The sequence below is a fragment of the Pan troglodytes genome, chromosome 12, assembly GCF_028858775.2.
Source record: "Pan troglodytes isolate AG18354 chromosome 12, NHGRI_mPanTro3-v2.0_pri, whole genome shotgun sequence".
NCBI classification, from domain to species: domain Eukaryota; kingdom Metazoa; phylum Chordata; class Mammalia; order Primates; family Hominidae; genus Pan; species Pan troglodytes.
This window is the reverse complement of record NC_072410.2, coordinates 21,501,495-21,523,818: the sequence shown is the minus strand read 5'-3', so window position 1 is coordinate 21,523,818 and position 22,324 is coordinate 21,501,495. Positions and strand designations below refer to the sequence as shown.

Below are 22,324 nucleotides of genomic sequence, written 5' to 3'. Positions count from 1 at the left end.
GGATTCGGAAGCTGGCTGTCCCTTCCTCGTGGGAGCCTTGGCCATGAGGAATTTGGCCTCTGGGAGGTGATATCCTCAGCTGTCAAATGGGGACAATCTAGTCCCCAACACTGTCCGACTGCCTGGGATGCACCTGGTGGTCCTCACAGCAGTCCTGGGAGAAGGCACGAGTTACCCCTCCCTTTTACAGAGGAGGACACTGAGGGCTCTTGGGGCGTGAAGTAACTTTCCTGAGGGGCAGTAAGTGGGAAGATAAGGCTCAGAGCAGGGGCAGGCTTCAGAACCCATGCTTACTGCTCTGGTTGTGTTGAGAGGAAGAGCACACTGCCGGGTCATTTCCAGACTGACCGAGTCAGGACTGTGAGAGCCCTGGAGAACAGGACTGGCTGTAACTGGCAGTGGGACACAACCCCGCTGAGCTCAGAGTCTGGGGAGGGCTCTGCACTGGGAGGATGGGGCCCAGCTCGGTGTCATGGAAGCCACAGTTGGGATCCTCCCAGTGGAGACTGATTTGGAGCACAGTGATGGTCCCCAGGCTCTATCCCAATAGGGTGCTCGCAGGACTTGAGAGAGGACTCCTGGTAGCCCACGAGCCGGGTGCCAGCATCATAGAATCTTTTCTTCAGCCCTTCTCAACCTTTCTCTAAATCACCCCAGGATTGAAAAGGTCAGAGCTGAAGTAATTGGTGGCCTGGCCACACTGAGTCCACAGGGCCACACACATGGGTGAAGGGTGTGTCTGTCTGTCTGTCATAGGCTCTGCTATGATGCCCTGTTACCTCTGACACTGGTAGCTCTGTGTGGGGCCTCCCTCTGGCATCTTTTTATTTTATTTTTTTATTTTTTTGAGATGGAATCTCGTTTTGTTGTTCAGGCTGGAATACAGTGGTACAATCTTAGCTCACTGCAACCTCCACTTCCCAGGTTCAAGAGATTCTCCTGCCTCAGCCTCCTGAGTAGCTGGGACTCCAGGCACACACCACCATGCCCAGCTAGTTTTTGTATATATATATATTTTTTGATAGAGACAGGGTTTTGCCATGTTGGCCAGGCTGGTCTCGAACTCCTGACATCAAGTAATCTGCCTGCCTCGGACTTCCAAAGTGCCGCAATTACAGGTACGAGCCCCCCACGCCTGGCCATCGGGCATCTTTTAAGTGTTGACCTGCTTTCCCTCCTGCCCTGAGAGAGCCAGGAGATTGGAGCCTTCCTGAGGATGGGTGGAAAGGGGGCAGGCTTCTAGCTTTGAGTCACGGGGGCCCACCTGGACTCTTCTGCCAGTGGCCAGGCAAGGCCACCCTGCCTGCCCTCTGCCCTCCAGATGGACAGAGCAACCACTCACTCTTAACAGGGACTTAGAGCTTTCACCTCTTTTCAGGAAACTGCTTTGTTCCCTCCTATCTGCTTGGCTGAAACCTACCTTAGCCATGTTGGAAAGGTACGTCTTTCTTCTTAGTCTTTTGACAAATAGAGTAACTTCTGTTAAGAACAACACACGTGGCCATTAATACAATAACTTCAAGTTCTCATGTGGGCAGTGGGGAAGAGAAGGTGCATGTTTGGGGTAGGAAGGCACAGTTGGCTAAACTGCAACTTCCCCCACCCCCGTGTCTGCTGGCCCTCTCTGAGTGGCTAGAAGATCCTGGCAGGGGACACTTGGCTGAAATGTCCTCATGTGCCAGAAAAATTAAGTAACCCCAGCATCTGACATGCGTGCTACTATGACCTGAATGTTTGTGTCCCACACCCCCAATTTCATATGTTGAACCTCACCCCCATTGTGATGGTGTTAGGAAGTGGGGCCTTGGGGAGGTGATGAGGCCCCGAGTGTACAGTTCCCATGAAGAGGATTAGAGGCCCCAGAGAGACCCCTTGCCTCTTTCACCATGTGAAGACAAAGCAAAAAGACAGCCATCTGTGAACCAGTAAGCAGACCTTCCCCAGACACCCATCTGCTGGTGCCTTGATCTTGGACTTCCCAGCCTCCAGAACTATAAGCAATAAATTTCAGTTGTTTATATACTGCCACCTAGTTGGTGGCATTTTACTACAGCAGCCAGATTGGACTAAGACCAGTACTCAAAGGAACACCCCCAACTTTCTCATCCTACAGTGCTTTCCTTGGAAAATAATCAAAGGAAAGGAAAGGATGAAAAGGGAACACATAGAAACAGGTGTTCTCCTCTTGAATGCATTCATTCATTTGATAAATACTTGGGAGAACACTCGTGCAGTGTTTGCTCAATAACTATTTGCTGGATGGCTGCTGAGCTGATGGACAGAAGAGGACAGCCCTGCCCTACAAAGGGCTCATGCTCCAGAGGGTGGGTCACCAGATATGCAAACACATCCCAAAAGCAGGCTAAGTGCTCCCATGCGATGTGAGAGCACAAGGAAGAAAGGGAGGCTGTCTGGAAGAAGGTATTGAGGAAAGCTTCACTGAGAAGGTGACATTTAATCTGGGCTTTGACGCATAGGTAGGAGATAGCCAGGAGTAATGGGGCAGGAGGCAGTCCAAGCATAGAAAATGGCAGGAATAAGGGCCTTTTCTGGGGACAGCCTGTCTAGTGTTGCTGAAGAGCACTGTTGGGTCATGGGAGTCCCTTGGGAGATGGAGACAGGGATGGGGCCAGAGGCCAAACTGTGAATGACTGCACAGCAGTGGAGGAGAGTGGGCCATCTGGGCAGTGGAGGCCAGGGAAGGTTGGTAATTGATTAATTGCTGTTTTAGAATGATCACTGGGGGTGGAGGGAGTGTGGCTGGGGAGGGGGGTGGAAGCAGGATGACCAACTAGGAAACCGCTGAAGTAGCCTACAGAATGAAGAGACAGAGGCTTGAATTCGGGCAGATGTTAAAGGAGCACAGGAAAACTGGAGCGAGGCTCTGCTCCCCACTCCTTGGACCCCCTTTGCAGCAAGTCCCAGTCTCACCTTCTGCAACGTCCCTAAAATTTCCAAGTGGGACAAACTGGATCAGGGTACCCAGCGTTAGTAGTGAACACAGCTGGGGGCGTGGGGTTGGAAGGAGTGGCGATTAGACATGGTCCTATGCTGTAGGCACTTTGAGAAGTCCCCTATCTGCACTACCTAGGAAATAATTGCAAAGGAAGCAAGACTCATAGAAATGTGGGGAAATAACTGGTGCCAGCTTGGTGACAAAATGGCCCTGACCTGGCAAGGAGGGTGGGACCCCGTAGGGAGTTCGAGAGCTGCAGGCAATGATAGCAAAACTTCACAAAGGCAAGAGGGAGAAAATGGGTATTTCCAGGATGATCCGACAGGGCATGGCAGGTGCAGGCTGGCCTTTGAAGGAGCATGGAGCTGCAGGGACACAAAGAGGACAGATTTATAGGGAACTGGACCAGCTGACAGAGCAGTTCAGGCTTGCGCTTGGAAGCCACTGCAGGCCTTGAACAGATAAATAGCCTGGTGGAAGCAGCATTCAGAGACTGCAGCCTGGCAGCCAGACAGAAGGGGAAAGCATTCTAGAAACTCAGCAAAGAGATGGTGCAATTCAGGTGTGAGAATGCCCTGGTGAATATCCACACCTAGAACACCTTGACCTGCCAAAAGTCCATGTTATTATTCAAAAGAGAAATAGCTTAAAAGGGTGTGGCTGGATCAGCACAAAAATCTATCACCAGCACTAAAAGCCAGAAACCCTGAGCAGGCTGGGCCTTCCGGACTATAGCTGAGCGCATGGGGCAGCAGCTGAAAGCTACCACCCAGGGTGAAAGTCAGATGCTTCATCTACACTTACAGAATTTATTTATTTATGTATTTCTTTGCTTTAAAAACAGGGTCTTGCTCCGTCACCCAGGCTGGAGTGCAGTGACATGATCATGGCTCACTGTAGCCTTGACCTCCTGGGCTCAAGTGATCTTCCCGCCTCAGCCTTCTGAGTAGCTAGGACCACAGGTGTGTGCCACCACACTCAGCTAATTTTTAAAACTTTTTTGTAGAGACAGGATCTCACTATGTTGCCCAGGCTGGTCTCAAAGTCCTGGCCTCAAGCGATCCTCCTGCCTCGGCCTTCCAAAGTGCTGGGATTACAGGCATGAGCCACTGCACCAGCCCAGAATTTATTTTTTTCATTGAAACCTACCTTTGAGTTTGGAGATCTGCAAGAGGGCTGGAACACCTTCCAAAGCACTAAGGAGCCACAGCTTAAATTTCTTACTAAATAACTGCACAGATTTCAGGTACTGAATAGAAACATCTTCCAAGAAGTCATGAAGGAGAACATCCTCAATTCCCTACAACAAAAGTAACAAGACACTATGATTCTGCTGATGGTGCAGGTGTGACTGAAGCTTACGCAGGCCACAGGGACAGGGCGGGTCTCAAGAAGTCTGAGAGCGGGTCCCCACCCAGGTTGAAGGGGCAGCACCATGCAACGTGGCCACTGCTTCCCATGCAGGATGTCAGGCTGGTGCAGCCACAGTTGGAATTTTTTTCCAATATTTTTGTTTATTTATTTGAGACGGAGTCTTGTTCTGTCACCCAGGCTGGAGTGCAGTGGCATGATCTCGGCTCACTGCAACCTCCGCCTCCCGGGTTCAAGCGATTCCCTACCTCAGCCTCCCAAGTAGCTGGGATTACAGGTGCATGCCACCACACCTGGCTCATTTTTTTGTATTTTTAGTAGAGACGGGGTTTAACCATCTTGGCCAGGCTGGTCTCGAACTCCTGACCTCGTGATCCACCCGCCTCAGCCTCCCAAAGTGCTGGGATTACAAGCATGAGCCACTGCTCCCGGCCTCAAATATTTTTAAAAGATTGATAACTGATTCAAGTATTTTTTTAAAAAATCACACAATGCTGGCCAATATTAGGTGGGTCAAACCAAATATATTTAAGGGCTGAACCCAGCTTCTAGTTTTCAAACTTTGTGTTAAAAACTTGGAAGTACTAGATGGTTTCCTTAAAAATAATAAAATAAAAGGTAAGGCTTGTGACACGCTGAAGGAGAACACCTTTTTTATCCAGAGAAGATATAAACCTGACCCTCCAAATACAACCCTCCAAATACAATCACTTTAGAGATAGAGCTTCAACCAAAGCAAAGCAAAACAAAACAAAACAAAAGCCCTGGCAGTTATGCATATTACAATTCCAATTATTCATTTTAGAATGTCTTCTTTTACAGAAATTCCCAGAGAAAGAACTTCGACTCAATTCGGACTTCACTGATATGGAACCAGAGGTTACTATGTGCATTGGCTTTTGGTTTCCATGAGGTAATTCACAAAGGAAAACTGAGTGTTAGGCAGAGATCAGAGGGCTCCTGGTCCATACACCCCACTATTCACTCCTCAGAGGACCATGGAGACTGCAGAGAGGTGGAGCTGTGGGTCCAAACCCAGCATTTGCTGCCAATTTCTGCAAAGGATATACTCTAGAGACTCACGCGTCCTCCTACCTTGTACAGCTGGACATCGTAGCATTTAAAGAGCTGGCACACGTCAGGCAATGACATCAGCATGACTGTGTCTTGCTGCAGAGACTTCCAGAAGGAAGTAAGCAAGTCCTCCCCCTGGGGTAAGTAACAGAGCATATCGCCAAAACTCGTTTTCCACCTCGCAAGACTAACCCCCCGCCATAGATACTTCCTTAGCCCCAGATGACAATGGGATGAATTTTGTTCCAGTGCTTGTAAAGCTTTGCCTCTCAGCTTTTCCAAGCTGTATTTTGATAGAATTCTTTCCAACAACCCATCTGAGAGCACCTGCCAGTTGGATGGGATAATGTAGAACATTATTAATATTTTCTTGAGGCAGTTTCTAGAAGGGAAGCTGTTTCTGACCACAAGGAGGCTCCAGTTGATTATACTAGGATGAGGACTGGGCCACAGGGCACAGCCCAGAGAGAATAAATGTTCATTGACTGACTGACTGACTGACTGCCTCAATCATTTTTCAGCTCAGAGAAAGGTGTGATAGTACTTAATCTAAGAGACCCCCTCCTTGCCATCAGGTTAGAAGTCGCCTAACGACTGTGGAAGGAAAAGGAGACTGGTGTGGTTCTACACAGGAGCCTTCTCTAAAGACTTATGTGGACTACTTCGTGGAGGATCAAAATGGCGGCTCCTCTTTTCTGTTTTTTCCCACGTTGACTTTTCAGTTTCCGTGCTTTAACCAGGTGACCGATCTGCTTCGCCGCCAATAAAGACTCTTGCCTGTTTGGGATTTCCACAGGCTCAGATACTGTGAGGCATCACAACCTTGTCGTATCTCCCCTGGTCCTGGTGCTAGGACCTGCCAGTGACACCAGACAAGGCGCTGGCCCCATGCCTAGGTCATCATGGAAGTTAGGGTCAACTCCTGAATTACATGGCCACAGGCGCTGGTTTAAAATCCCGTTATCAGGGCATTCATTCTAGAGAGGACTTCTCCAAAGAGACTCTGAAAAATACAACACAGGGTGTAGCAATCCCTTTTCTCTCAGGCTGGGAACCTTGGAGCAAGGAGCTTTGGGGAAGGGGGGTCTGGGTGGAGCCACCACCACAGACCCGTCTCTGCTCACCCCTCACCACCCGCGTCCAAGTCACCAAACCCTGTTGCGCTTGCCTCTGAAATATTTCTCTAACCTGCCACTGTTTATCTCTGATATCACTGTCACTGCCCCAGAATCCACCCTTGTCGCTTCTCACCTCAACTGTGACAAAACCTCCTCACTGCCTCTCTGTTCCACGACGGCCAAGCCCTATTGTCACTGCTCCCCCACTGTCTTCTCAACAAGTCAGAGTTCTTCTGGGGCATCCGAGGCCCCTTCTGGCATCAGCCTACTTTCCCACCTCCCCTCTGGCTTCTCTTCTTTAGAAATAATAAAATCTAGGCTGGGCGCGGTGGTTCACGGCTGTAATCCCAGCACTTTGGGAGGCCGAGGTGGGCAGATCACCTGAGGTCAGGAGTTTGAGAACAGCCTGGCCAGCATGGTAAAAACCCCGTCTCTACTAAAAATACAAAAAATTAGCCGGGCATGGTGGTGGGCGCCTGTGGTCCCAGCTACTCGGTAGGCTGAGGCAGGAGAATCGCTTGAACTCAGGAGGTGGAGGTACAGTGAGCCGAGATCGCACCACTGAACTCTAGCCTCGGTGACAGAGCAAGACTGCGTTTCACAAAAAAAAAAAAAAAAAAAAAAAAAAAAAAAAAAAAAAAAAAAAGAAAGAAAAAGAAAACAAAAGAAAAGAAAAAAAGAAATAATAAAATATAGTCACAGTGACCTTTTTGTCACATCATGCCCGTGAACATCATGCTGCCTTTACCTGCACCATGGGTCCTACCTGGAATCCCTCTCCTACCCCATTTTCTGTCTATTGCACCTCTGCCTTTCCTACTAGAGTCAGCAGCAACGTGGCCTGCTTTGGAAGCACTCCCTGGCCTTCTCTGTTACCCTTCTCTAGGCACCCAGAGTAGTCTAATCATGCAGCTATTCTAGAACTTTCCACATTGCATCATCTCTATTGGGTAATATTGCTCCTTTCATTACCAACTACTAACTTCTCAAGCCTTATGGAGAATACTTTCCTAGTCCTGGTAATGGTGTCGGTCACAGGGTAGGAATTAAATACGTATTTGATGAATAAGTGAAGAAGGAAAGGAATAATGTCAGACATCCAGTGTGGATGGATATTTGTAACATTGCATCAACAGGACAGGGGCCATCCTGAAGACATCTTGGTCTCTCCCTCACTACAATGCTTTACGCCGAGTAGGTAGTAAATGCGCTCGTGCTGAATGAGCGTTATCACCCAAAGTTGAAGTGCTTAGAATATACTAAAGCATCAGGAAAAAAATCTCATTTGAATGTGCACTTGTTTCCTTGGATTTTCATCTCACACTGCAGAAGATGAAACTCAGAATAGCTGAAAGATTTATTCATGTTTTCCACAGCCAATTCTAGGATTAAATCCAATCGTGACAATACCCATGCCAGATCACTCAGCTGCGAAGTCCTGCTCCATCTTCAGTTAGCGCATATCAATCAAATGGCTCTTCGGCACCACTGAAAATTCCAGGGTGAATTTTATTACCAACACTTTATTCAAAATGAGCAGAATTAGGATCTAAAAAATAGCTGAATTTGTATTTAGAGCCTAAAGTTATCTGTATTAGCACCTTGGAGAATTTCCAACTGATTACACTGAATATCGATCTCACCTTCCAGAACTCAATGACTACAACATAGGTACATAGCATGTAAGCACTTCAGTGCAGTGGGTTACCACTGGACATCTGTTGACGGGGTCTCTTCAAATAAAAATGATTAATAAGGAGTCATAAATGCTTGTATTTTATAGATAAAACCCTACCCTCTCAAGTTCTCGGTTCCTCACATTTCGTAAAATGTCTCGACAATAGTTGCAGTATTCGTCAGCAAGGAAGGCCATCTAGGAAGAATATGGAAAATTATTTCAGCTTGTGGGCCTTTTCAATAATGAACTGATCTTCACAGACTTTTCTGAAGCTCTCAGAGGCCGCTCTTGTTGCAATTCTCAAATGACAATAGCTGCGCTCTTCACTTGGGCCACAGCATTTTTTGTTTCTATAAACTAATGCAGACCTTGTAGGCTGATAGTTCATGTAGCTTTCATTTCAATGTCATAACTCATATTTGCAGATTTATTCTACCACTACAAAGGCCACCAAACTTTGACATCTTTTTTTCTAAACTTCAATTTTCCCCCTCCATAATCCCCAGCCCTAATTTCTAGAAAATCCATATATCTGTTTCTTTCTTTGTCTTGGGGAAGAGGCAGTCCCAGCGGGAGCCTTGCCATAGGATGTGATAGGGAACCCTGAACTTGCTGAGCACCATCAAGCCAGGGAAGGTTGCTGGTCCTCACGGGTCCAGCAAAGGCAAACATTATTCCATGTGACACAACCATGACCACAGGCACAAAAGGAAGCTATTTACTGCCCTAAGCATCATACAGCGTGAAAGGCTAATCTCCCCATGAGTGCAAACCTACCATATTACAGGAGTATTTCTTTGCCAGTTCTTGCTCCAGAAATGGACATCTCCTGAATTCAGACAAGGGGATCCAACTGGGTCTGTCTTCATCGGTGAATGATCTTCACACTAAAAATCATTTGTGCAATGGATTATGTCTTTAAAATACAATACTTTTTTTGGCATATAAATCTTCTTATGATCACACTACTATAAGTTAATATTGTGTATAACCTTTTAGCCACACCTCTGCACACATTACTGATTCTAGCAGCTTTCCTCTCATATTGTATTCCAAATGCTGCTAATTTTTGTCTATAATTCTATGAACGATGGCCATCAGGGAAGGGATAGGATTTAATATATTACCAAATGTATCTCTCTTGGGATCATCTATTTACAAATCCTCTATAGCAATGTACAATAAGACTATTATCTATGAATTATTTAATATCACAAATACACTTCTACAACCCTTGTCCATGTAATTGTTCCTCCTTGAAATAAAATCATCCCTGTTTGGGTCATTCTGCCTATATCATAACAACGGTTGGTTGTATCAGAAATCTCAGGGCCATTGCCAACAAGGAAAATGAGGAGCATGGACTTTCCTTTAGAAGAACCAATTACAGGCCCGGGCATGGTGGCTCATGCCTATAATCCCAGCACTTTGGGAGGGCGAGGCGGGTGGATCACTTGAAGTCAGTAGTTCAAGACCAGCCTAGCCAACATGGTGAAACCCTGTCTCTACTAAAAATACAAAAATTAGCCGGGTGTGGTGGCAGACACCCGTAATCCCAGCTATCTGGGAGGCTAAAGTGGGAGAATTGCTTGAGCCCGGGAAATGGAGGTTGCAGTGAGCCAAGATCACGCCACTGCACTCTAGCCTTGGCGACAAAGAGCAAAACTCCATCTCAAAAAAAGAGAAAAGAACCAATTACAGGATGGGAAGGAGGAAGAAAGGTGGCATGGCAGAAAGCAAGTGCAATATTCCTCCCTGCCTCCCTGTGTCACTCATGCTGCTGTCCCCTCTGGGCACGGGGAGGCATGAGGGCTCCTCCTGGTCTGAATAAAGGGTATCAATTTTATTTGAAATGATTTCTTCAGCGTTGTCATAGACTGCTTTTGAGTAATTTCCCTTACAATAAAGTAGGATGAAAGAATTCCTCCAAGTTGAAAATTGAGCAGCCAACCCTGCTACGCCAGACTGTGACTTTTCATTTTCTCTCAAACCTCATGACCTGCTCTCTGACCCTATAGTTCCAAGGTCAGCATTCCATCCTTAGCCTGCCCAGTCTTTACGCACCCTAAGCCTCACTAAGCTACTCACTTATAGAATTGCTTCTGTGGGTTTTGGTATGTTCCTGTCTATAAGACATCTGAGGGCAGGGCAGCTTCTCTAACCACCTGTGCCCACCCTTTAGTGGAGGAGTGAGCTCAGCCACCATCCCACACAGTGCTGCACACACCGGAAACAGGCACCACTGTGTTTTCCTCCTCTCCGATGCCCCAGTATCAACCAGTACTGCATTGAGGATCACGGAAGTTTAGAGAGCATGTTTAACTGTCCTCTCAGTGCCCTAAAATCTGTACTTCATAACTCTGTTGTGATTCTGAACCTCTTTGAGAATCTGATGAAAGCAACTGACTCTCTCCCTGGAGAAAATGCATACTACACACACAATATTATGAAGATGCCACGTTAAAACTTCCCCCATTAATACTGTTGGAATGATGTAGGGGTATAGATGTCTAAATAAATACATAAAGCAGGAACACAGAGGGGACAGCTCAAAGGGGTCTCTCTATTGCGTGCTGTCTAAGCCTCATTCACACCACACTTTAGAATACTGGCTTTATTCAGAGTCATCAGAAGATGGGTCTTCTTGACATTTATGCAGCCAACAGACACATGAAAAAATGCTCATCATCACTGGTCATCAAAGAAATACAAATGACAACCACAATGAGATATCATCTCACACCAGTTAGAATGGTGATCATTAAAAAGTCAGGAAACAACAGGTGCTGGAGAGGATGTGGAGAAATAGGAATGCTTTTACACTGTTGGTGGAGTGTAAACTAGTTCAACCATTGTGGAAGACAGTGTGGCAATTCCTCAAGGATCTAGAACTAGAAATACCATTTGACCCACTGATCCCATTACTGGGTATATACCCAAAGGATTATAAATCATGCTGCTATAAAGACACATGCACACGTATGTTTATTGCGGCACTATTCACAATAGCAAAGACTTGGAACCAACCTAAATGTCCATCAATGACAGACTGGATAAAGAAAATGTGGCACATATACACCACGGAATACTAAGCAGCCATAAAAAGGATGAGTTAATGTCCTTTGTAGTGACATGGATGAAGCTGGAAACCATCATTCTGAGCAAACTATTGCAAGGACAGAAAACCAAACACCGCATGTTCTCACTCATAGGTGAGAATTGAACAATGAGAACACTTGGACACAGGGCGGGGAACATCACACACCGGGGCCTGTCAGGGGGTCGGGGGCTGGGGGAGGGATAGCGTTAGGAGAAATACCTAATGTAAATGACGAGTTGATGGGTGCAGCAAACCAACATGGCACATGTATACCTATGTAACAAACCTACACGTTGTGCACATGTACCCTATAACTTAAAGTATAATTTAAAAAATAATAATTTGAAACAGAAAAAAAAAAAGAAGATGGGTTTTCTTGTATGTGGGTATGGGTGATGCTCAAGTTGATCATACTAAAGGATGGAGCTATTCCATGAAGCTCATTGGCCTGATCATAGGCGCTCTGTTAGAGAACTGAGGAATCCTCAATTTCAACTCTGGGCTAATCTCTCATAATGAAAAACCCCAACTACATCCATATTTTCCAGAGCACTCACACCCTGGTTATGTCAATGTTCTCTGGGTGTTACTGCTGATATTCCCAAAGCAGCATTCTCAAACACATCAGAATCCCTTGGGGCCCTTGAGATCCATGTTCCTAGGCCTCTAGTGAATCTGATGAGACAAGAACTCTAGATGTATAACCAGCTTCCCTACTGAGCCTTCTGCATGCCCATGTTGAGAACTGCAGCTTTAGGCAGACAGTTCTTTATTGAATGCTACAGAAATCTCTACATTTCACCATGGCACATACAACACAGTTTCGCCTGTTCAGAAGAAAACATCTGACAATGTACTGTTAAGATATTCAAGAAACAATTACAAGGAGAATATAAAAGTGTTTTATTACACAACATAATAAAGAGCACATTCATGATTTCCTGAAGTCAATTCCCTGAGGTCTCTTCCTCCATAGACATTACTTATAGGCATAATCCTTTCATTAAAAACTGTGAAAAGAACTGTTCTTTCACAAACAACATTTTTAAAATCATAAATGGAAATATTTCCTTTACAACATAAACAACCAGAAATTTAAAGTAAAAGTAGCGTACAGAGCCACTAAAGTGTGGACCCCTGCAGGAGATTCGCTACAGCAGAAGGCATTCGGGAAGCATGCTGAGGAATTCCAGTGTGGAAACAATAATTCAGCAAAGCAAAGAAGGGGATGGAGAGAAGTTGATCAATGGGTACAAACAGACAGAAGAAATGAGACCTAGGCTTTGATCAATCTAGTAGAGTGACTATAGTTCACAAAAATCTAGTTGATATTTTCAAATACCCAGATAAGAATCATTTGGCTGCCTCCAGAAAAAGAAAAGATACCTGTTTAAGGCAATAAGTATCCCAATTATACTGATTTGATCTTTACACAGCATAGAAATGTATCAAAATATCACGCGTATCCAGAAAATATATACATCTATTATACATCAGTCTTTAAAAATCCACCAACTTTTAAATAATAACTGTGTTGAGTGTGGTGGCTCATGCTTGTAATCCCAGAACTTTTGGAGGCTGAGGCAGGACGATTGCCTCGGGCCAGGAGTTCATGACCAGCATGGGCAACATAGTAAGAGCCTGTCTCTACAAAAAATTAAAAAAAAAAAAACACACAAAAAACATTTCTGGGCATGGTGACATACGCCTGTAGTCCTAAATACTCAGGAGGCTGAGGTGAGAAGTTGGCTTGAGCCTAGAAGTTGGAGACTCCAGTGAGCTGTGATCGTGCCACTGCTCTCCAGCCTGGGCAAAAGAGCAAGACCTCGTCTCTAAAAAATAAAACAAATAAATAAATACTGCATAATGACAAATATGTATAAACAAAAGCTATATCTAAAAAATGACCATTGAGAAATTCTATGTGGATTCTTTAGGTGTATTAAATGCAGTTTGAGATTTTCGACAGACCCAGGAAATGTCACTGGAGTTACATGCTACCATTCGTCTACTCATTCTTTAGTGAGCACGCGCTAGGTGTCAGCCCCTGGGAGTCTGATGTGTGACACCTTTCCACCATCACCTGCTCCATCAGGCATCATCTGCCTCCCCTGGGTTACTCCATCAATTCTCCTGAATGCCTTTGATCCTTCCTGCATCCTTGAAGACACTGTTCCCAGAATTATCACCCCCCAAAGCAAATGTATCCTGTTACTCTCCTTCTGAAGATGCCTTGATGGTGCCCCACGGTCTCCTGGGTCAAATCCAAGTTCTCTGCCTAGCATCGACAAGCTCTGTGCCCTCTGGTCCTCTCCACCCACCTCACCCAGTGTGCTGCTCCCCAGCATATGCACGCTGGGTTCCACACACGTTTGTCATCACCTCCCGGCTCCAGTGCAGGCTACACCCTCAAAATGAACACCCTCCTAAGAGAGGAGCCAGTGACCCCCTCCAGGACTAGCTCAAGGATAATATGACAGGCAGAACCAGGCCCCTCCACCCCAAAAATGTCCACGTCCTAATCCCTGGAACCTATGAATATCTTCCCTTGCATGGCAAAGGGACCTTGCAGATGTGATTAAGATTAAAGACCTTGAGATGGGAGGTTTTCCTGCCTTATCCAAGTGGCCTCATGTCATCACAAAGGTGCTTTAGAAAGGGCCACCTTTCCCAGCTGCAGGGAGCCAGAGAGACTGCAGCGTGAGAAGGATCCAGCCTGCCTTTGCTGGCTTTGAAGATGGGGTGGAGGCCGTGAGCCAAGGAATGGGAGTGACCTCTAGAAGCTGGAAAAGGGAAGGAATGGATTCTTCCCTAGAATGTCCAGGAGGAACACGGCTCTGCGAACATGTTGATCTTAGTCTGGTAAGAATGGTGTTGAAATTATGACTTCCAGGGCTGTGTGATAACAAATTTGTGTTGTTTTAAGTCACTGACTTTGTGCTAATTTGTCACAACAACAGTGGGAACCGCACTCTTCAGTGCAGCCCTCTCTAATCACTCTTGCCTCCCACAGCCCCTCTCCCCGACCCCCAATTTGGAGTTCCCAAACCACCCATGGCCTGCACTGCCCACTCGACATGGTACCCATTGTTCCACGTCTATCTTAGCTTCCCGACTACAAAACTGTGTCCTACTTAAGTAGAGGGACTTTGTTTGTTTTTAGCAGTTCTTTCACAACCCATTCAGGCCTCAAGAAGGCTGGTCACTAAACACGTTTATAAAAGGTTATCTGTTCAATGACACTTGTCAACAAGACAGTATCTGTTATGGACAGAATGTTGGTATCCCCCCCGCCCCCCGCAGGGTCATGTGTTAAAACCCTAATCCCGGCTGAGCGTGGGGGCTCACTCCTGTAATCCTAGCATTTTGGGAGGCCAAGGGGGGCAGATCTCTTGGGGTCAGGAGTTCGAGACCAGCCTGGCCAACTTGATGAAACCCTGTCTCTACGAAAAATACAAAAATTAGCCGGCGTGGTTGCAGGCACCTGTAATCCCAACTACTTGGGAGGCTGAGGCAGGAGAATCGCTTGAACCAGCCTGGGCAACAAAACGAGATTCCATCTCAAAACAACAACAACAAAAAACCTCTAATCCCAATGTGATGGTATTTGGAGGTGGGGCCTCTGGGAGTAGTTAGGTCACGAAAGTGGAGCTCTCATGAATGAGATTAGTGCTTGCTCCCTCTCTTTCCACCACGTGAGACACGATGAGGAGTCGTCTGCAACCTGAAAGAGGTCCCTCCGGTAACCTGGCCACGCTGGCACCTGGGACTTCCAGCCTCTGGAACTGTGAGAAATAAATGTTTGTTGTTGAAGCCATCCTGTCAATGGTAATTTGCAGCTCGCACTAAGACAGTATCCAAGTACTATCATATCGTTTTGGCCCACTAAAATAAAATCAACTCATGATGTCATACATTAGTTATTCATAGTTCTGGTGTCCTAATTCAAAGAGCTGTAACTGTAATAGGGAGACACTTCAGACACATTTATTGCCAACAGCCTATATATCCTTTTTAATTTTAGCTGAAGAAACACAGTTAAGCAGGGAATGTGCAGCCAAACAGTAGGTTCCTTAAGGACAGAGACTATGTCTGTCTTGGCACAGCATGTGGAAAGTGGTGGCACTGAACATTCATGGTCAGATGGGTGAATGGTTAGGGGCTACCTAGAGTAAGAACAGTACACACAGAAAAACAGCTGGATCGAATTAAGCAATCACTGGTATTGCTAGGTCTGGGTCTATTATAGTAAATCTATTTGATTAACACTCACTGTTGCTTCTTGTTGGATAATGCTGTTATAATTAGTAGATTTTTCAAAGGCAATGGCATCTCCACTGTGAAGGAACAGAAAACACAGAAGTAATTTTAGCAAGACACCTGTCTCTGAGCAGAAGCACGAAGTTTCTTTTGCAGCAAGGTTATTTGTTTAGGGGTATAACTTTTATTGAAAAACCCTCTGCCATGTTTCTATCCACGAATGGTAATTATCACAAGCTTGGGCTTTAAAAAATTCATCTCTGTAACTGGGACAACCACGCATTTATTTTTAAAGGTTTCTTTCTTTCAGAAGCAAGAATATGATATCGTCATGGGTAGAATTCGCTCCTGTGGGAAAAGAAAAATCATCATGAACGTGAATTCTTATTACTTTTTTATTTTGGTGCATTTTAAATGATCGATACAGAAATGATAATATCCTCTGAATTGATGGATGTAGAAGAACACCTTTACAGAGCAAAGAAACTGGTAATTACTAATAGAGATGTAAATTTCATTTCACCATGCCTCTTGGATTCATATAAGATAATGGAGAAGTTTATACATAATGGAGAACAGACTGGGTCCTATCTATGCAGTACGGTGCATTTTTTCTTTAATCATGGGCATTCGAGAAGCTGTGAGCCCAGTTCACTTGCACCAGGGAATGTCCATTCTCAAGATGCCAGAGGTGGTGGTGTCTCCTCCCACTTCCCCGTCACTCAGCTCCAGAGTTATGGCTGAGCCAAGGGCAGACATGACTTTGATGGGTCCGTCCACTCCAAGTCAGCACACATCCTCATGCCTGATGGTTTCAGCTCTACCTGAACATAAAAAAGAGAAGAGGAAGCCAGCAGCCTCTTGCTGTGCTTCTGGACACCGGGCAATTGTCGTCCAGGTAAGGAGGACCTGGGAGGAGGTGGGAGTCAGAGGGGAGGTAGAGGAAAATGGCTTTCCTTCCAAATAGGATGGTTCTACGTCCTCCCCAGCCTCTTGAAAGCCCCAGGGGCTCTCTTCTGAAGGTTTGGGTCAGTCCATTCTCCAAACCAAGTCATAGAAAACTGGGCAGAATGCTTGATACCCATCTGATAAATGTTTCCACATAATGTTCTATTTCAAAACAGGGCACATAGATTCAGGGTCTGGACACGAACCCACTAGAAAGGCACTCTTCATCTTTTAATAAGAGTCGTTATCAAAATAGAAATTTTACCTCAGACTTTCCAGTGGCTGCAGGACACAGCATCTGTTCAACCTGAAAGGGTATATGGATAAGCCCTGCACATGCACATAGGGTGATGGGCAATGCTAGAGGAGCCAAAGGCAAATAATTTGGAGTGTCTTAGGAATTCCATTTGTCATGTGTTATGGACTGAGTTGCCTTCTCCTCAAATTCCTACGTTGAAGCCCTAGCCCTCTATGTGACTGTATTTGTAAATAAGATCCTTAAGGAGATAATTAAGGTTAAATGAGGTCATAAGAATAGGGCCTTAATCCAATCCAGGACTGGTGTCCTTATAAGAAGACCAGAGAACTTGCTCTCTTTCTCTCTCTCTCCATGTGAACAAAGAAAAGAACATGTGAAGACACAGCGAGAAGGCGGCTGACTGCAAGCCAGGAAGACAGCCCTCACCAGAAACCAAATTTTGGGGTACCTTGATCTTGGACTTCCAGCTTCCAGAACTGTGAGAAAATAAATTTCTGTTGCTTAAGCCACCCAGTCGGTGGTATTTTGTTATGACAGCCCAAGAGAATGCATCATATCTCAATGATATCTTGGGTAGATGTGACAATTATGCAGTTTCTTCAGGTAAAATTTATAAACAGCCCATTGCCACAGATTCTGGGACATTACAGCAACAAAAACAACAAATAATAAATCAAACTTAGAATAAAGACTAGAATGAAATAAGACAGAAGAAAATATCAGAAGTGAAATTTCACTAAATAAAGGGCTCATAGAAAAGAAATTTAATCAGCAAAATATGGTCATCACTCTTTAGAGATGTCTAAAAATTAGTTGTGAGACTTTCTTCAACTAAATTGGAGGAAGGGCAATTTCTCCCCAATTCCACATTGTGTCAGCATGCTACTGCTAATACGTTTTCTTTGGAAAATGAATGCAAGACCACAATATGAATACACTGAGCTCCATCCATCCATTCATTCATCCATCCATCCATCCAACCAACCATCCATCCATCCATCCATCATCGATCCATCTCTCATTCATTCATCAGTGCCTACTGAATGTCAGGCATTGTGCCAGGCCTTGGTGGATATAGCTGTGATCCAGGGAGACAAGGTCTGTTTTCACAGAGGTTATAGCCTACTGGGGAGGAAAAATGTCACACAAATAATCACTAATCACAAAGATGTTGAGTGAGGGTTATGACAGCTGAAGTGTTGGGTGCTAGGAAAACGTACATCAGGGGGCCATCCTATTCTCTTGTTAGTCCAACAGTGCACATCTCTGTCAACTGGCAGCTTGATGAGCTCAGGAGAGCTGCATTTGTGATCAGTTAGCCTGATCTGGTTGGTGTTCATCACATCACCATATAAGGATAACTTATTAAACAATTTTGAATGGTGACATTGATCCTCATGGGGCATTCCTATAGATACTCAGAAACAGATATTTCAAAGCTAGAATGTCTGGTTTCAGACTTAAAGGAATGACAAGGAAAACTCTCAACTTTATCACTCATCCCTCTCCCTCCACCCTGACTCTGGGAGCTTTGGACTAATGAGTAATGCTCATTACGACTGAGTAATGTTCTCAATCATTTTGAGTTCCTAAATGATACTCCCAAGTTTCTGCCTCTGTTCAATGCAGAATATGGGCTTAATTCAACAGCAATCGAAAAGAAGGTGGCATCACCCTCCTCATCTTTATAGGGAAGCCTGAAGGGACGTGCCTGCCATCACCCTCCTCATCTTTATAGGGAAGCCTGAAGGGACGTGCCTGCCGTGTAGGGGCCCGTGTATAGCAGGAATCCTCACTGGGAGAGCTATGTTACCTTTTAGCATTTAATTGGGAGACTTTATGTATTAACCTAATGGCGAGAAAGAGAAAATATTTCAACCTTATGGAGAGATGGGGTCATCTATGAAAAAGTCCCCATCTCTACCTGGCCGGACAAAGACATTCATCTGTTCAAATGAATGGCAAGGCTGTCTCTTTCCACCTCTGGAATGCCCTAATTTAAGAGACTGGCTTACAACACGGGTCAACATGTAGGTTTAATGACATCATATTTATTTTCTAAAATCACCTAGTTTCTGAGGCCTCTGCAAACAAAGAACCACAAAAATATTCAAGCGACAGGGGATTAGGAGGCAATAACATAGTTGGGCTACAAGGCAGGTGAGCAGAGTTGCTGGAGACCAGCAAGTGGGGATTCATGAGGGTCCACGTTCAGGTCACCAGCACCCTGAGGGTCTGGCAGATTCAGAGGAGTGAACACCGCAGGCATTGCCGGGCTTTCATCGGGCAGGCAAGGCTGGACTAGGCTAGAGAGGAAGGTTGTGGTAGACCAGCGCTCCACCAGGGTGCAGTTCCCAATATGGGGCCACCACCCAAGAGCAGGTGCAGGGAGCGTGAGGCCGGAGCAGGCCTGGAGGTGGCCGTTTCAGACAGAAGCCCTGAGTGCCCACCGGGACAGCTTTGTGTCTTTGGGCTCACTGCCCCCTGCGTCATTTCCAGAGTGTGGCTCTGAGTCAGGCCTTTGGGACATTTATCAGGCTGTGATCAAAAGCACAGTCATTGCTAAAATACAGCGCCAAGGAAACCACACACAACATCCAGAGCTGGCCTTGTTGTGAAGGAAGGGCTTCCAGTCCAAAAGGCATCTTCTCCACTTGCTCTCCGAGGCCTGTGATGCTTTAGCAATGCCAAATCACCGAGTTAGAGAAAAACAACAGAGCACAAGGCAGATTGTGACACAGGAGTGACTCCCAGGCGAGTCCATCCTCAGGTCATTTGCATTCCTTGGGAGCTGCCCCCTTTAGTGACTGCTCCTCAGGGCCCAAGCCAACCCTCACCTAGGATGTTAGGATTTAATAACCACTGGAGGGAAGGGCGGGGTCAGCTGGGGATGGAGGGAGAAGAGCCCAGATGGGGAAGACCGGGGAGGGAGGAGGGCTGAGAATTCCTGCAGCACAATGGAACGGGCCTCCTTGTTCAGCTCTGCAGCTAGCTGGCTATATTGCTTTAAGCAAGTCACATGAAGCGACAGGGCCTCAATTTTGCACCCTGTAAAGGGAAGGATTGGGATTTGGTGACCGCCCCCCAAGACCTTTTCCAGCTCTCACTGGAACACGGGGACTCAGAGGTCCCCCAGGTCTTACACAATGGTCTGAGGGTTCCTTCTGGGCTTCATGCAGGGACAATGGAGGAGGGCCTGGTTTCTTCTGGGCACTGGCAAATTGCCCACTTCACTCAGTACAGTGAAGACACAGACTGAGAACCATGATTTACTTTAATTTTTATGATCAATTTGTCTAAAAAAAGTCAGGCATAGAGAGGACTGAGACACAATTATATAGCACATAACTCATCTTGTTTCTTTAATTTTTCCCATAAAATCTTTCAAATGTAGTGTTAGCTTAATATGCTTTTTGGCATTAACTTTTTTTAGTCTAACTACAATTTGCATTTACATTCTCAGGTTTTGACATCATTTGTCATTACTCCAGACTTTCATTGACATCATTTTGGCATCATAAATTGCCCTCGCAAATCACTCTAACCAGTGGTGAAACAACTTGAAGCAATTACAAAGGTAAGAGGATAAAAATGTAATAAAACCTAATTCATGTACCATACTTGTTCCGTGTCAGATTTCAGAGCAAAGGCACTTCATCTTCCAATCATTAAAGGTTCTCATCGTAACTCTTCCTCAAAGCACATGAAGTAATTATTTTGGTTTTGATTAAGAGAAGATATCTTTGACTTGATGAATATTTTTACATATGTTAAAATAGTAAATATATATATTCACATTGAGACATATGTCATTATAATTTTGAAAAACTAATATAATTTTGATTATACTAATAATATTAATCATTAAAATACACTCAGCACTTACTCATCCTAAATGTGTTACTTGTTTTACCCTAGTTCTCATGAACACCTGTTAGTAAGGTAGATAAGAATTATCCCCAACTTGCAGATGAAGAAGGACAAACAGAATTCACAGAGCTGGAGACCTCGCTCTGACTTCAGAGTAGAATATTACCTATTCTATGATTCTGTCTTTTAAGATGGAATCACGTGTGTGACAAAAAAAAATGTACACAAGAAGCAAAAAGTAAGATATCAATTTTTTGAAACTGAAAATTAACAAGAACAATCTTTCTTTAAAATCTGGTCTTCTGTGTGTTGTGGTTTAGTTGTTTTCTGCATTGGGGCCATTACTGTCATATTACTTAACTGTATCCTGACCCATTCGATTTTATGAACAGTTTAACTGCAAAATGATGACCGAGGGGGAGACCTGTGGAAGTGTGGGAAGTATAAGACATCCACGATCACCTTCTTGAGGCAAAACTCAGCCACTGGGGGTCAAGCTTCACTGGCAGACAGCAAATAGCACGTTGCATTGCACGGGCGTCTGTCTGTTGGAGATGGGCAAGTGAGCGATAAAATGATAACAGTTCCCGATGTGAGAGGTATTCTGAGAGGTACCTCCTTTTAAAACCTTTCCCAAGCAAGGAAGGGTGCAGTCCAGGCTGTTATTCTCCACACATGTATTTTGAGCTGCCAGACAGCAACCAGGTAATACATATTTTTTAGCATTAGCAAGTTCTAACCAGCCTTGAAAACCATAGGGTGGACAAGGCCAAAAAGCGGGTTGCAACTTGGACACCTTATTAGTACCTGAGAGGGAGGTCCTCTGGGGCTCCTCGGAGGCCTTGTGGGGGGCCCTGGCCCCAGGAAGACTCAGCCCCGACTCTCAGCCCCTCCAGGGGCCTTGGCTGCACACACAGAAGGAAAACAGCTTCCTGCTTGGGGCTGGAGAGACCCCTCTGAAAGAACCCCTGGTGTCTGACATCACCAGGCTGTGGTACCATCGCCGCCGGCTCCCTGTGAACCCGCTCGCCGCCAGCGCGGTGCAGCCTGGAAGACGAACCTCTCCCTCTTCTGCTCCGCCGTCTGCACAGCCGCTGTGGACCCGAGGCCCTGCATTCCCCAGGCTCAGGCCCGCCAGGCAGCCCCCTGAGCTCATGGCTGGCAAAAGAACAAAGGCGTGGAAGAACAAAGGCACGGCGTGTTGAAGGCACAGTTTTAGAGGCGTTTTAAAGGCCTTTAATAAGCCGAGTTGAAAAAGCTGACACGGTGAGAGAGGAAAGTGTGTGTGTTTCGGGAGGGATGAGGGCGAGGCTTAGTTTCCACATATCCCCAAGGGAAACCTGAGCCTCCCAATGGCTGATTACAGACTTTACATGACATAGAATGGGGATTCATGTTTGGAAAATGACAACAAATTTATCCTTGAAACAAAACCCAGGGATTTTGCCTAAGAGGTAGAGAATAAAGGTTAACTACAAAGAGCTGTTTCTCCAGATGTGATATAATGCACGCACATATACACACGTACTTACACATACACACACACATTCTCCACTCCCCTGTTCCCCTAGACAATAATAAAATATTTTATACTTTGGCTTGGATTCTTCCATGAATTTCTGAGTCAGCAATTATACCCAGGTCCAAGCCTCAATCTGGTTGCCAACTAAACGGGATTGGAATCTGGGGA

At 45.5% G+C, this 22,324-nt stretch overlaps 1 protein-coding gene and 1 long non-coding RNA gene across 2 annotated transcripts in view; one reads left to right on the top strand and one right to left on the bottom strand.

The window, feature by feature from the left end:
- Positions 1-22,324, bottom strand: part of RFX8 (regulatory factor X8) — a 77,994-nt gene that overhangs the window by 16,310 nt on the left and 39,360 nt on the right. Inside the window, 7 exon segments of the mRNA XM_063788965.1 lie at positions 1,421-1,479; positions 4,106-4,256; positions 5,423-5,536; positions 8,315-8,392; positions 8,975-9,045; positions 9,048-9,084; positions 15,571-15,634. Coding sequence (XP_063645035.1) covers positions 1,421-1,479; positions 4,106-4,256; positions 5,423-5,536; positions 8,315-8,392; positions 8,975-9,045; positions 9,048-9,084; positions 15,571-15,634 — 574 coding nt within the window.
- LOC129143174 (uncharacterized) lies at positions 1,786-7,677 on the top strand. Its single transcript, XR_008546320.2, has 4 exons — positions 1,786-1,925; positions 3,801-3,918; positions 5,150-5,541; positions 5,977-7,677. It is a non-coding gene; the product is annotated as an uncharacterized LOC129143174 (long non-coding RNA).